The sequence below is a fragment of the Epinephelus fuscoguttatus genome, linkage group LG5 (genome assembly GCF_011397635.1).
Source record: "Epinephelus fuscoguttatus linkage group LG5, E.fuscoguttatus.final_Chr_v1".
Taxonomy (NCBI): domain Eukaryota; kingdom Metazoa; phylum Chordata; class Actinopteri; order Perciformes; family Serranidae; genus Epinephelus; species Epinephelus fuscoguttatus.
The window spans coordinates 15671833-15688448 of record NC_064756.1 but is presented as its reverse complement, the minus strand read 5'-3'; the positions used below and the strand labels follow the sequence as shown (position 1 = coordinate 15688448).

The following is a 16616-nucleotide window of genomic DNA, read 5'->3' as shown; positions in this document are numbered from 1 at the left end:
ACTCCACATGTGTTCATTCATAGTTTTGATGCCTTCAGTGAGAATCTACAATGTAAATAGTCATGAAAATAAAGAAAACGCATTGAATGAGAAGGTGTGTCCAAACTTTTGGCCTGTACTGTATATAAAATCAACATATATTCTCCATCAATTAAACTCAACTCAACTTTATTTATATAGCACTTTTCATACAAACATGCCCAAAGTGCTTCACATGGCTGGATGGATGTTATGCAAGGGGTTACGTCAGTCGCTTGCAATGATTGGTCAGAGTTTTCTTAGAACCATATGAGAATGGTATAATTATGAGTTTTTATCTCTGGTGGAATTCACTTACATTTTAGTGTGCCATCAGCTTATTAATAGCATTTTAACCTAAACAAAGAAAAGCGTAGAATTTCCAGAAAGGTAAGTGTTGCTTTAAGAAAGCAAACCAACAAAAATAGAACAAACTAATGCAAAAGATGATTAAACCCCATAGAATAACAAAAGAGTAGATAAATAAATAAAACAGAACAAAAATGAACAGGAGAGATAAAAGAAGGTAAAAACCAATGGTTAAAACTCAAACCAGATAAAAAAGATAGGTCTGTAATTTACATTTAAAAATACAGAGAGAGCTTGCCGCTTCTTATATCCAGAGGGAGTAAATTTCATAGTTTTTGTAATTTTTTTTTTATCTGCGATTCATATACACAGCTGGATAGCTCAGCTGGTAACAACACCAGCATTTCCATCAGAGATCAGCAAGTCCTGATTTTGGACAAGTCATTCAGTAAGAGTAAGTAAGTGTAAAGTTACATGTGCAATATTTAGTTTATAGTTTATTTGATATGGACGTCACAGTAGCATCAGAAAAGTTAATTTATGCACAAGAACCAGATGTCTTGTGTTTACTGTTTGTATCAAAATGTTCATTTGCAACCAGCTGTTTCTGTTCAGATTAACTTAACATGAAAAGAGGTAAAGACAATACTTACTTATTTAATAAAAAATATGCACATTTGTGATAGAGGTTCAAAAAAAAATTTTTTTTTAAAAAAAATGTAACAACAGCCCACATGCACATTGGGAAAGATTATATTTTTTAAATGGAAGTATTGAAAAAATTTTTATTGCCAAAGACTTTTCTAAGACGTAGATTTATAGGTTTATGTTACACATGTACACAAATACATATTTATTATATGTATAAATAATTACATATGTGACATATATGGGATTAGCATGTTGGTGCATTGTCGCCTTACAGCAAGAGGGTTCCTGGTTCAAACTCAGGATGAGGGAGCCCTTCTGTGTGGAGTTTGCATGTTCTCCCCATGTCAGCGTGGGTTTTCTCCAGGTACTCCGGCTTCCTCCCACAGTCCAAAGACATGCAGGTTAACTGGTGACTCTAAATTGTCCATAGGTGTGAATGTGAGTGTGAATGGTTGTCTGTCTCTATGTGTCAGCCCTGTGATAGTCTGGTGACCTGTCCAGGGTGTACCCTGCCTCTCACCAAATGCTGTCTGGGATAGGCTTCAGCCCCCCTGTGACCCCCAACAGCATAAATGCACTACACATACATAAACATCCATATTTGTTTGGGTTAGATATATACATGTCAGTATATAAAATTGTTCCAGCTTCTAATAGGTTTCATACATAGTTTGTACACATGTTTCTACTTGATATATACATGTATTCGTATGGGTTTCATCATTAGAAAACAGCATGGGTCCTGTCAGCTGATGTCATTCACATACACTGCAAATAATACCAACAGGAAACACAAAGGGACCCATTCAGAGTATTTATGTTGCCAAGATTGAAACAGCCTGTTATGAACAATGGGCATATTTCACTCTCTAACTTTATCCAGGTGCATTGTCACAAGGATTAGGCAGCCATATGTGTGCGTCTGACTTCTTTCACTCACATAATTGATGTGTTAGCCACTTCTTTCAAATGTTTCCTAACATTGTGAAGATAGAGATGTAATTTAGTGGTCATGTATTTTGTTTATTCTGCTAAATGAGATGATCCATTTGCAGAGTTTGATGGATAAACTTACAGCTTGGATTCCGCTTACTTTTCAGAGATGCATATGAATGTGTTCATGTCGCATACATGTGTCTACCTACCACAGTTTGAAGTGTGTGTGTGTGTGTGTGTGTGTGTGTGTGTGTGTGTGTGTGTGTGTGTGGCATGTCTCCAGCAACAGACTCATCCACCAAGTTAAATTGATGATGCTAATAGCTTAAGTAGCGTTGCTGCTTTCGTCCATCCGGCTGTATTGATCCTCTCTCCTCGGGGTGGCCATCCCAAATTAGCAAATACATCACAGCACCTTGTGAAGCATTTAATTTGGCCCGGAAGGATCTCTTTGTTCTGTTTGTTGGTCCATGTGGGAATATAGATAAAGGGACTAATGTGAGTTATTATCAGCTGCTTAGAAGAAATTGATTCACATGGTTTGCCAGGGCCCGGGGCAGATGAGCAGTTTGGTGCCAGAGAATAACAAGCAACATTATGCAGGAAGATGGGCCTAAGTACGGGAATACTAATGGCGCCACAGACGACACCATATACGCTGAATAACAATGACACCAAGTTAGAAGTTAGGGCTGGACGATAAACTTTATGCAGGCTCTGTGCACAGATGTTCTTAGTTTCTTCAAGGAGTATGTGAGGCCACCATCTCAACTAAGAGGAGGAATGGAAGTTACCAGGAGTGAGAAGGGAAACAACAATCACATTTTGTCTGTACCTCCATTGCCCTTAAAAGAGATTCAATCAGGCAAATTAGTGAAAACACCTCTGTGAGCAGACTATGGGTCAGAGGTTGCGCTAGACTTTTTAGTCGCCGGTCATTTTAACCAACGGGGTCGTAAAAATCCGGTCATAATCTATTTTTACTGGTCATTTTAATTTTAGTTCTTAAATGATAATAAAGATATTCAAAGACATGTAGTTTTCATTCGTTCGTTTTTAATAAATCCAACAAGCAAGTTATAAAGTGTGCATTAATAAGGACATGAACAAAAAGATGAACAGACATCCACACACTGCAGTGCTTCAGTCCGACGTCTGGTCTACGTGCGAGCCACAAGCGCTTCTGTCAAGTTGGATAGAGCGGATCGTACCAAACAGGAAGTCGGACACAGAAAAGACGAGAGAATCCGGCCAATTTTCAAAATAAAATAACAACAGCATGCACTGAGCAACGTGAGGGAATACCATGTTTATAATTTAAAATAACACAACAGTACATAATCGAACACATTTTTAATATCCTAATCACTTCATTACAATTTTAATTTTGTGTCACTGTTCCTACAGACTACATAAATAAAATGGTCAGAACAATATGCCCTGTTCATTCAGTGTTAATCCAACACGCTCAATACATGGACATGCAATGACAAATTGTCATTAACTTATTACATTATAAAAAACGATTAAAATATGGACTTACCCATGTTTAAAATGACCTGTTGAAGGGAAAAAACAAGTACTGACGGGAACAGACGAGTGGAGTCGATGTTTAACCGGTGTGGAAAGCGCAGGAGAAATGCGCTGCCTGTGTGGACAGTCAAGTGCCTGCGAGTATACTCGCAGGGCTTCTGCGGCACTAACGCATCTGGTGTGTCCAGACTGTTATGTCAACAACGCTACATGAAGCAGATGAATGACTTTTTCTCTGCAGTGTGAAAACCACTTAAACCACAGACTGTGCACTCCGCCGCCAAGTGGGCAGGGGTGGTAATTGCAACTGGTCAAATGACCGACGGCCTTCAGATTTTCCGGTCATTGTTGTAAAAAAACAGTCATATTTAAAAGACATTTTCTTGTATATGCAGGGTTTTTATGCTGTAGTTTAGTGCATCATGCTATACACTGCCACCCACTGGCCAGGTGTTGTCAGTACAACTCTCTCAAAACCAAGATGGCCGACAGAAAGCGACAGATCATGCAGCAGCTTGTGCGGCTCAGGAGTATCTTGCCAATCCATCTAGAATAGGAGACCCTGGCAGGTACATAAAATCTTTTAACATCAGGTAACATCTAAGGAGTAATACAGTTGTTAAATTTTTCAAATATTGATTTTTTGTTGTGAGGAAATTACAACTAATCATATCTCAAGGCAATTGAATCGAACACAACTGGACTTAGTTTTGTCTTAGAAGACGTTTCACCTCTTATCCAAGAGGCTTCATCAGTTCATGCTTGTCAGACTAGGCTGGAACTAGTCTGACAAACTGGTGTGGAAACAACCCAGGTATTTAACCTCTGGTGAGGTCTACACAAGGCCAACGATGTCACTGGTTCGTTAGTGCTCCAATGGTGTGTCAACGATAGTCGCTGAAACTGCTGCAACAGTTGTCATTGGAGTCGTTAGAGTCACATGAGGCAATTTGTGAACGACCATTGTTTTTAGAGGTTAAGTTGTTAAACCTCCTGGGCAAAGATGAAAGCACAGCATTATAGGTGGGGGATAGGTGGTGTCGCAGACCTCCTCCTCTATTGAGAGATGGCTTTTCCAATTTCACATAGATGGCTTCTTTTACACCTCTTTCAAACCATCTGTCTTCCCTGTCCAAAATGTGCACATTGCTGTCTTCGAAGGAGTGTATTTTCTCCTGGGGGGGGGGGGGAGATAGACAACTGAGTCTTGCCCTGACGAGTTAGCCCTTCTGTGTACAATTAATCATCTGTCCACGAAACTGGACACCATGCATTGCTGGCTATATTTCAACTACAGTTAATAGTGTTACTGCAACTTTGTTGTTCTTAAAAATACTTCATCTGCAATGACTATTTTTGGCTGTAAATCAGTTTGATTTATGTTATTAGAAACAATATTTTGACAATATTTTTGTAATTTTTGCAGAAAAAGTTAATTAGAAAAATGATATAGTTCAACAGGAGGAGGTGGGTGGGGGGGATCAGGGGTGAAGAGGAAAGAGTTGAATGAGGAATGGAGGTACAGGATGGATGTGTAGAAAGGGGAGAAGCTGAGGAGTCAGGAGCAAAGTTGCATGGCATTGAACAGTATTACAATATGTTAAAAATGTTGTGAAATGATCATTAGTCTTTAAATTGGTTTATATTTCTTCAGTTGAAAAATGCATGTTTAAAAAAAACGAACTATATGATTTTTTTTCATGCCTAAAGAGGAATAAAACACTTCAGAAAATAAATCTTGACTGAGGTCGTAATAATTCATAAATGAAAGGGTCTAAATTACAGTTTTTAATAAATAAATAATCTAAATATTATACAGTTTAATTGAGATAGCCACAACAACCAATGGATACCAATCAGTCCAAATTATTGTCACTATCATGATGATTTTATTGAATTCATCAGTTAATTACGTCCAGGGAGTAACAGAATACAAGTTACAGTGTTACCTAAGTGCCACCTCCAACACACACAAAAGCGTCGCGCTGCGGGGCGTCAACCGGATTTCTATTGCACACTCCAGTCCTCCACTCCTTTCATAATTGATTTATCATCTGAAGCCTAATTTTTATATAAGTAATTTTCATACTGGTTTAAATAAGCAATTTGATTGTATTTCCTGATCTTTGCTGAGCATCAGTTTTGTGTAAAAGGAATTAAAGGCCTGTTCCAAATATAGGCCTGTTGATTGATGTTTAAGGGTATGTTACTTAATTTGAGTAATCCAATGGAATATGTTACAAATTACATTTTGTGGGCATTTATCCAGTAATCTGTTGTGGAATATGTTTTAAAAGTAACCCTCTCAACACTGATAGTGTCTATAAAATCTCGTCTCATCTCGTCGTCCTCCGCTTATCCGGGTCCGGATTGCGGGGACAGCAGCCTCAGCAAAGAAGCCCAGGCAGTCCTCTCCCCAGCCACCTCCGTCAGCTCTTCCGAGGGAACCCCGTGGCGTTCCCAGGCCAGCCGGGCGATGTAATCCCTCCAGCGTGTCCTGGGGCGGCCCCGAGGTCTCCTCCCAGTTGGACATGCCCGAAACACCTCCCAAGGGAGGCATCCTTACCAGATGCCCGAACCACCTCAACTGGCTCCTCTCGATGTGGAGGAGCAGCGGCTCTACTCCAAGTCCCTCCCGGATGTCCGAGCTCCTCACCCTATCTCTAAGGCTGAGCCCAGCCACCCTCCGGAGGAAACTCATTTCAGCCGCTTGTACTCGCGATCTCGTTCTTTCGGTCACTACCCAAAGCTCGTGACCATAGGTGAGGGTTGGAACGTAGATCGACCGGTAAATCGAGAGCTTCGCTTTCTCGCTAAGCTCCCTCTTCACCACAACGAACCGGTTAAGTGTCCGCATCACTGCTGACGCCGCCCCAATCCGCCTCTCAATCTCCCCCTCCATCCTTCCCCCACTCGTGAACAAGATCCCGTGATACTTAAACTCCTCCCCCTGAGGCAGGATCTCCCCCCCCCCCGACCTGGAGTGGGCAATCCACCCTTTTCCGGCTGAGGACCATGGCCTCAGACTTGGAGGTGCTGATTCTCATCCCAGCTGCTTCACACTCGGCTGCGAACCGTCCCAGCGAGAGCTGGAGTTCACTGTTCGATGGAGCTACGTCATCCGCAAATAGCAAGGATGAGATCCTCCCATCACCGAACCTGACACCCTCCACCCCTCGGCTGTGCCTAGAAATTCTGTCCATGAAAGTTATGAACAGAACCGGTGACAAAGGGCAGCCCTGGTGGAGTCCAACCCTCACCGGGAACAGGTCCGACTGACTGCCAGCCACGCGAACCAGACTCGTGCTCCTTCGGTACAGGGACTGGATGGCCCTTAACAGAGGGCCACCAACCTCATACTCCCGGAGCACCCCCCACAGGATGCCCCTGGGGACACGGTCGTGAGCCTTTTCCAAATCCACAAAACACATGTGGACTGGTTGGGTGAACTCCCATGCCCCCTCCAGCACCCTGGTGAGGGTAAAGAGCTGGTCCACGGTTCCACGTCCGAGATGAAAACCACATTGCTCCTCCTCAATCCGAGGTCAAACTATCGACTGGACCCTCTTCTGCAGCACCCTGGCGTAGACCTTACCAGGTAGGCTGAGGAGTGTGATCCCCTGTAGTTGGAACACACCCTCTGGTCCCCTTTCTTGAAGATGGGGACCACCACCCCGGTCTGCCACTCCAAAGGCACTGCCCCCGATGTCCACGCAATGTTGCAGAGGCATGTCAGCAACATTGCGTGGACATGTCTCTGCAACATTGCGTGGACATCGGGGGCAATGTTGCAGAGGTGTGTCAGCCAGGACAGCCCTACAACATCCAGAGCCTTGAGATATCCAGGGCGAATCTCGTCCACCCCCGGGGCTCCGCTACCGCCGCGTAGTTCCTTCACTACCTCGGCGACTTCTGCCCCCGAAATTGGACGACCCACCCCCGAGACCCCCGGCTCTGTTTCCTCACTGGAATACGTGTTGGTGGGATTGAGGAGCTCCTCAAAGTATTCCTTCCACCGCCCGACAATGTCCCCAGTTGACGTCAGCAGCTCCCCGCCCCCACTGTAAACAGTGTGAGCAAGTTGCCGCCTCCCCCCCCGAGGCGCCGGACGGTTTGGCAGAACCCCTTTGGAGCCGATCGATAGTCTTTCTCCATGGCCTCACCGAACTCCTCCCACGCCCGAGGTTTTGCCTCCGCGACTGCCGCTGCTGCGCTCCGTTTGGCCCATCGGTACCATCAGCTACTTCTGGAGACCCACAGACCAACCATGCCCTGTAGGCCTCCTTCTTCAGCCTGACGGCTCCCCTCACCTCTGGTGTCCACGAGCGGGTTCGGGGGTTACCGCCGCGACTGGCCCCCGTGGCCTTGCGGCCACAGCTCGCAGCAGCCACCTAGACAATGGCAGAGCGGAACAAGGCCAATTCAGACTCAATGTCCCCCTCCACCCTCAAAGCTCTCCCGGAGGTGGGAGTTGAAGATCATCTTGACAGGTTCTTCCACCAGGCATTCCCAGCAGACCCTCACTGCTCGTTTGGGCCTGCCAGGTCTGCGCGGCGTCCTCCCCTGCCACCTGATCCAACTCACCACCAGGTCGTGATCAGTTGACAGCTCTGCTCCTCTCTTTACCCAAGTGTCCAGAACATATGGTCGCAGGTCAAATGATACTGAACTGCTGTTCGGCGCATAAGCGCAGAGAACAGTCAGGACCCGTTCGCTGACCTGAAGGTGCAGGGACGCAACCCTTTCGTCCACTGGGGTGAACCCCAATGTACAGGCAGAGAGTCTGGGGGCTATCAAAAAACCCACGCCGGCCCTCCGCCTCTCACCCGGAGCAACTCCAGCAAAGGAGAGTGTCCAACCCCTCTCAAGGACTTGGGTTCCAGAGCCAGAACTATGTGTCGAGGTGAGGCCGACTATATCTAGCCGGTAGCGCAACCTCTTCCACAAGCTCTGGCTCCTTCCCCACCAGAGAGGTGACATTTCATGTCCCAAGAGCCAACTTCCGTAGCCGAGGATCAGACCGCCAAGGCCCCTGCCTTGGTCTGCTGCCCGATCCACACTGCACGGAACCCTTCTGGATCCCTCTGCGGGTGGTGGGCCTGCAGGGGAACAAGCCCATGTAGCCGGTTCGGGCTGTGCCCGGCCAGACCCCATGGGCAATGGCCCGGCCACCAGGCGCTCGCCCACAGGCCCCAGCCCCAGGCCTGGCTCCAGGGCAGGGCCCCGGTAACCCTCCGGGCCGGGTACGCCAACTCTTGTGAAGGGTCTTCTGAACCGTTCTTCGTCTGACCCTTCGCCCAGAACCAATCTGCCATGGGAAGTCCTACCAGGCGCAAAATGCCCCTGACAGCACAGCTCCTAGAGTCATTAAGGCACTCAAACTCGTCCACCACGATAAGGTGATGGTTCTCGGAGGAGGTGTCTATAAAATGTCAGAAAAATAAAAATATCCAACAAAATTTCTTAGAGCCCATGGCAACATATCCTTCTTCTAAGTATTTAAATTTTATAAACATTTAAAACAGAGAAAAGCAGCAAACTTTGACAATTGTAGTGCCAGAGCCAGCAAAGGCGAGATAAAAAACTCAAATGATTTGGCTATTTAAAAAAATATAGACAGCAATGCATTAGCTTGTTGCACCAAAAAGTTTAAAAAGCAAGCCAGCAAAATAATGTTTAAAAAAATGTGTGAGTGTTTTTGTGATACAGATTTCAGATCATATTGTTCAGCCCTGTTGTGTAAATATATAGTACATATATATATATATATATATATATATATATATAGTCCTGTTGTGTGCCTCGCTGTCCTTGTTAGAACACATTTTGCGGCGTCTGGATGGAGACACTTAGGACGCAGGAGAAATCAGGAGTGACAGATGAAAAAGGTCATGAGCTGGACTCTAATGCTTCTTCTAACCCAGACAAGCCAACGCTGCTGTCCTGTAAAAGTTGATAAACTCAATCCCTGGTGCCGTTTGAGTGCAGATAAGAGCAGCAGACTGTGTAAGGACCGGAGAGTGGCCTTCTGGGACGGTTTGGGACCACTGCGCTTCAGAGCAGAGAGAAAGTTTGATAGAGGCATCGCAAGTAAAAAACCTGAGAGAGATTAGCACTAATGAGCTGTGACTCGGTCGTGGAGAGAGCGGACTGTTAATGACGCTCTGTTGTTCCACCTCTCGCTGTTTCTCTCAGACACACAAGTGCACGTTCACATGCTCGCACGCACATCTATATGCGGTGGGGGGATTTGATACGAGCATCATTACCATCCTTCTGTTCACCCTCTCTCCAGCCTGGGTTTTTGTTTTTCTCTGGGTTTTATTAAAAACTGTTATCTGAACACATTTAAATCAGACAGCTGGAGCTGCAGATACCTCTGTTTGTTTCAGTGAGTTTGCCAAAAATAAAAAGAGACAGCAGGATTATAAACATTCTTAATCCTAAGAAGGCTCTGAGAGCCAAGCAAAAGACAACACAGTGTTGGGCAGTAAGCTTCATAAGCTCGGCTTTGTCCTCTTTCACCTTCAGCATCCCCAAATATGATCAATTATTGATGAGGGGAAACCAGCATGAAGGAGGCTGTCAGGGTGCATTTTTTCCACTGCTGCATGATGGGGGAAACCTTTTTTTGGGACCAAATGCAAGTGTACGTGTGCAGGTATATGTACGTTCATACTGTAGTCTGTGTGTGTGTGTGTGTGTGAAAGAGTGAAAAAAGGGAGAAAGACGTGCAACAATTTATTAGGAACACAGACAAAATGTGATACAATAAATGAGTGGAGTGAGTAAAACAGGATCTGAGTCAGAGCAGCTGAGTAGCATGAGAGAGGGAAATCATCAGTGAGAGTGTAGACCACACTTTCTTGTTTTTAAGGGCCTACTCCTTGACCCATTTAAAACAAAGCCAGATCCCAGGCTCACATTTTGGTCTTTCATTGTGTCACCAAAACTGTGTTCACACAGTGGAGACAGAGGGCATGTCAGAGCAGTCTGGATGACAGAGGTGGAAAAACACAGTCAAATAATGTTTTCTTTTTCGTTCCGACTCTTCCTGTTTTTATTTATTTTCTCTGCTCTTTCAGTTTTTCACAGACCCGTGTGCCAGCAGCCCCTGTCTCCATGGAAACTGCAGCCGGAGCGACAGCGGGGAGGAGGGGGAGCCGGCCTACACCTGCGAGTGCACCGAAGGCTACGAGGGGGAGAGGTGTGATCAGATCCTATTGGACCTGCCAGCCGCTGACTGGGACCCCGCCACCCCCTCCGCTCCCGAGCTGGCCACCCCCGTCGCTTCCACCACCGCAGCCGCCACTCAGCCGCAGCCAACCACCGTCCCCTCCACCACAACGCCGCCGCCACCTCCCACCCTGCAGCCATGGCAACCCAAACCTGGGCAGAGGCTGCTGGTGGTGCCGTGGGAGGCAGACAGGGTGAGATAACTTCCACACTAAATTTATGCTCCAGCTGGTTTATCTTTAAAATGCATAACCTGTTGTGTGTGTGTGTGTGTGTGTGTGTGTGTGTGTGTGTGTGTGTGTGTTTCAGGTGACGGAGGGTCTGCACTGTGTGAGTCCTGAGCTATGTGAGCTGACATCAGGAACTCTGACTCTGTCTCTGGAAGTGCCTGAAGAGACAGCCGTAAAGTAAGAGTAACTTTTATGACTGACTGCTCTCCTCTTAAAGCATGTCTGGATTAACCAGCCGGGGGCCCCCAGCGAAATGTAACTGTGGGCCCCTATTTATGCTCAGTTTCTCCCACTCTCTTTGCAATGAATCTATCCTGTTGCCTTTAATTACCCATCTGCTGCAGTTTGCACAGCAGACTACAGATGGCAGCTTCATCATGTTTTGCCCAGGGGCTCAAAAACTATAACAAGTACAACTATTGTTGAATACTGTCCTGCTACAGGTTTGTAAGTTTGGAGTGATTTGATTAAATAGATTACACACCATGCAAGGACACTACAGACTAAAATAATACAGGTGTTAATACTATAATTTGACACAGGGCCTGTCCTTTACCATTTGGGTTTACCACACCTACAAGACTACATCTGAAAGTCAACCAGCACATACATTCTGCACCTGGGTGAAAGGAGTAACGTTTGGTTATCTAACATAACCGCAGTTCTTAGAATAATATGAGCGAGGTGTCTCGCTATGGGATGCAGCCTCCTGCAGCCCTGATAGAAGCATTTATCTCAAGCCAATCTTGATTGGCCGGTGAAAGGTGTTCATCCGCGCCGCACCCAGTAGTCCCACCTACTATATATAGTGTGTGCGGATAACGCTCCCTCGATTCAATAAGCAAACCTCTTCTCACCGCCCAGCAAGAAGGGTCGTCTGGCGAGACACCTCGCTCATATTATTCTAAGAACTGCGGCTATGTTAGATAACCAAACGTTCTTCTTCATAATATTCACTCGGTGTCTCGCTATGGGATATGGTAGCTCCCGTATTGCCAGACATTTTATCGAACAAGTACCGGCCAGCGAGGAGGGTCCCTGCGTTCCAGTTAGGACTCCAGGACCACGCTAGCCACGCACGGCCCTGACACGTCCAGCATATAGAACCGAACAAAAGTCAGAGGCGAGGACCAACTCGCTGCTGAACAAATGTCCTGAACAGACACTCCCCTGAATAAAGCCTAGGATGCGGCCATCCCACGGGTAGAGTGCGCACGCAAACCCGCCGGCGGCTGCAGACCCCTGCTTGTATACGCCAAAGCTATAGCCTCCACCACCCAGTGGGCGAGGCGCTGCTTTGTGACTGGCTGTCCCGTTCGGGGTTCAGCCCAGGAGACAAAGAGCTGATCGCTCCTCCTGATGCTCTGTGTCCTGTCCATATAACTACTCCAAGTTTTGGACAGCTCAGCCAGCAACTCGGGGAAGACAGGGAGAAGCTGTTTCACCACACTACGGGCCAGGGGGAACCGCTTGCCTTCGTAGCGGGACCGGGTGGGCTCCGCTACTGCAACCGGCCAGGGGACCTCCAGCTTCTCTGCCGCACGTTTACACATGTCGAGCAGGTCCACATGGAGGGAGGGAGCTGGAGAGCTCACCCCGCTTTTCTCCCTGTTGGTAGTGGGCAGCTTCGGGTCTTCAGCCGGGGCTGGAGTCACGAAGATGTCGTCTTCCTCCTCGTCCTCTGATATGAGGAACAAGGTGTCATCGTCATCCGCCGTGATGCCAATCTCCAGCACATCTTCCTCGGGAAACAGGGGAGCTCGGAGCTGCTCGCACTGGGCATCCCAGTCGTAGCCAGTCTCCGGAGCTTCCCCGGCCATGTCCTCATCTTCCTCCGCGGCTGCGCCTTGGTCAGCGGTGGGGAGAAACGGGTCACAGCCTGCGAGGCTAACTTGGCGGGCTAGCCTGCATCTAAGGCTCTTGACTGTGAACACTTTGCAGTGTCCACAGGACCCGGGAATCTCGAGGGCTAACCTGGCGTGGTCAACCCCAAGGCAGGTACTGCACACCGGGTGGGTGTCCTTCCCCGAGATTTTATCCCCGCAGCAACAGAGCCGAAAATCTCCTCTGGTGTGAGGATCTTTAGCGGTCGCCATCTCGCCGACAAGCTGGAGTGCTAACAGAGAAAAAGGCCGTGGCTAGCTGGTGTGCTAGGGTGGGGTCGAGAGGAGTAGCTGGTATGCTAGCTTAGCTCGACCGACTCGAGCATCTGTGGTGGGGAACTGAGAGGAATTCCGCAGTGGAGGGGCTGGAAGAAAAAATACTCACCGGTCCGGTCTGGTGTAAACGGACAAGGCAGAAGGCAGAGCACGACACTAGTGTCTGGCGACGGAAGCTAGCAAAGATCCGTCTGGTGAACAGTTAAGCCAGTGAAAGCTCCGACGTGAGATAAGCTCTCAGGTGAGAAGAGGTTTTGAATTGAGGGCGCGTTATCCGCGCACACTATATATAGTAGGTGGGACTACTGGGTGTGGCGTGGATGAACATCTTTCACCGGCCAATCAAGATTGGCGGATTGAGATAAATGCTTCTGTGAGGGCTGCAGGAGGCTGCATCCCATAGCGAGACACTGAGTGAATATTATGAAGAAGAACTCCGCACCAGCAGATGGTGGACGTCTGTAATCCTCAATCAAAAGGAGAGACCGTCTTGACACTGGTTAGCCAGTTAGCACATTAATCACATAATCCAATGTTGAAGGCAAAGCATATTTACCATGTGCCAGGAAACAATAACGCAAACCATTGTGAAATGTTTCTTCTCAAGGGCTCAGTGGATAAAGAAAAATAGTCTTACCTTATATGACACATTTGTTTTGGTCTCACTGCTTCTTGACTTTAGCTCTTTGTTTACTTTCCTCAATTCTGTTTCTCTTCTCATGCGCTGAGCTGAACTGCCAATCAGGTTGGGTTAGGTTAGGTTCGTTAATGTCCCCTTGGGGATAATTGTTTTCACACATCATCAGTCAGATTGGTTTCAGGGCAGCATACACAACGTATAACAGATAACAGACCCTCTTCCCACATATTCCCCAGATAACAAATAACAAATAACCCTCTCCCACACATACCACAGAAAACCATATAAGCATAAACATGACATAGACAATGTACAGGGGTGAAATATTAAATCTACATGTTTTTGTTTAGGGCTGTGATGGCTGAGGGGACAAAACTTCTTTTAAAATGGTCTTTTTTCCAGTCCAGTACCCTGTATCTGCGGCCAGATGGGAGAAGTATGAAAAATGGGTTCAGGGGATGGTCGGGGCTGTTTACTATTGCACGTGCTAGGCGTGTGATGGCAAGTTCATTTGCTTCTGACAGGCTGGGGGTCGGAAGGTTGATTATTTTGGATGCTGTGTGTGGGATTTTGAGGAGTCTGTTTTTGCTGGTGACAGTGAGCAGGGTGAAGAAGCAGGGGGAACAGTACATTAGGGTGGGTTGAATGATGCTTTAGTAGAGGAGTAAGAGGAGGTGGGGGGCCACAGACAGTGATTTCAGTTTGCGTATGATGTAGAGCCTTTGGTGTGCACGTTTGTGTGTGGTAATGACAAAGTCGTTGAAGTTGAGTTTATTGTCTATGGTGAGTCCTAGGTATTTGAAACTGTTGACTTGTTCAACTGGTTGCCCTCTGATGAGTGTGCAGTTGAGTGTAGTGGGTGTCTTGGATGTGTGTATGACCATTTCCTTTGTTATGTCAATGTTTAACTGGAGGTAGGTGTCTGTGCGCCACTGTGAAAACTGTGAGATTGACGGTTGATATGCTATGATGGAGTTGTTGTCACTGAGTAGACCTACTATGGCTGTGTCGTCTACATATTTGTAGTATGTGGTGATAGGGGATGGGCTGTTGCAGTCATTTGTATAGAGGGTGTAGAGAAATGGACTGAGAACGCAGCCTTGAGGGGCTCCGGTGTTGGTGGTGAGGGGTGATGATGTTGCTGTACCTACTTTCACTGTCTGTGGTCTGTTGCTGAGGAAGTTGTATATACAGTGAATGTGGAGTGGAATAATGTCCAGATGTTGGAGCTTTTTGATGAGCTGGTGCCGCTGGATTGTGTTGAATGCAGAACTAAAATTGATGAACACGACTGATGCAAAGTTGTTTGGTGTCTGGAGATGGTGGAGGAGAAAGTGGAGGAGGCATGCCACTGCGTCCTCAGTCCCCCGTTTCGGCCTGTATGCAAACTGGTGAGCGTCAGAGTGATTTCATTCACCGACAGGCTCTGCTGCAGCCGACACTCATTCAGCATGTTCAATCAGCCAAAAAAAAAAAAAACAGCCAATGGGGGCCAACACAGGGCAATGGTCAGTTGTGCAACATACCACATAAACAAGGGCAGCAGACGCTCACCAACGGCCCAACTTGGACCGATGGCTGACCATCGGCTTGGTGTGTCAGGGCCTTTCAAGATATAGTCCAGATAACTGATAAATGAGACTTGGCTTATACTACACGAGTTGTGTGAGAGTTTGTAAATGGATGATATAGTTTTGCTGTTGTTGAACATGACCCCCTATGACTTCAATTCAGCAAGAATTTTCTCAGGTTTTGGATTCTTTGTTCAAGGGAGGCACGCAAGAAAAACATTTTTGTCATGAATTCAGTGTAACGAGTGACTGACATCTAAGTGATCACTTGGGTGGTGAAGTTTTCCTGTACAAAGAGTAACTGTAAAAAGTAATGTTAACACAGAGAGAAAATCTTTTTTTTTGTTGACCTCCAGTTGATTCAGTTCTTACCTTGCTGACATTTCTGTTCGTCAAGTGGAAGATGTCTTAGCTGGCAGAACTTCCTAGTAATTTCCAACTCTGAATTGTAACACAGTTTGCTTAGTAACGTATCACCTTAGTGACGTATAAGTGTGCACATGAAACTTTTAACCTGTAGTTGTCACTCATACAGAGGTTTTTTAGCTTCTTTTTTGGATCCCAATCAGCAAAAATAACAGCCGAGCTTGCTGGACCTTACAGGCTATTGTCTGCCACGAAGAAAAAAGTAGAACTCCCTTTGCTCAGCTTTTTATCTGCATATCTTCCATGCAGCAACTTTTGTTGGCAACATAACACAGCTCTTAGCTTTTGTAACTAATAACTTTTCGTTTGAATCTCATCACCTCTGGGACCTGAGATGCTGTATTACCTGTATTACACCCCTCCAGGTGCACTCCATGTTTTCAGAGCGTGTTTGCTCATAAACAGAATTACAATGGCTCTGTAAATTAGGGTCAATGAATAATGCAGAAGCAATGGTCAAGGTGAACGCTGAATGTCCTTGATGTTGCCCCTCATTATAGATGGCAGGCACGACTCAGGACCCTGATCACGATCGCAGACTGGGAGCTGCGAGTTAATCAACTGCTGCTGCTTTGTTTTCATACTGTATAATTACAAACCACACCTGAATGCAGGCAGTGAAGGACACTTATGTACAAACACACATGCACCACTTGGAAATGAAGCAGTGTTTCAAAAATGACATCAATTAAGAGATGATAATAATGTAATAAAGGTCTTGAATCCCAAGGGGCTGGTGAGAGATCTTGCTATACTCCTGCAGGTTTTATGTGACAGTATCAACACTGATGCTGAGTATCACTCAAAAGAATATTTACGGTTCTAAATTATAGTCGAATTAATGTAATTGCTTAGAATTAAGTTCATAATAACTGACTGGCCACTAAGTACACTTTAATGAGTGGAA

General features: G+C 46.3%; 1 protein-coding gene across 1 annotated transcript in view; it reads left to right on the top strand.

The window, feature by feature from the left end:
* Window positions 1-16616, top strand: part of dner (delta/notch-like EGF repeat containing) — a 94742-nt gene that overhangs the window by 42292 nt on the left and 35834 nt on the right. The window contains exons 2-3 of the mRNA XM_049575936.1: window positions 10533-10877; window positions 10993-11090. Of these exons, the coding sequence (XP_049431893.1) occupies window positions 10533-10877; window positions 10993-11090 (443 nt within the window). The remainder of the gene's footprint in view (window positions 1-10532; window positions 10878-10992; window positions 11091-16616) is intronic.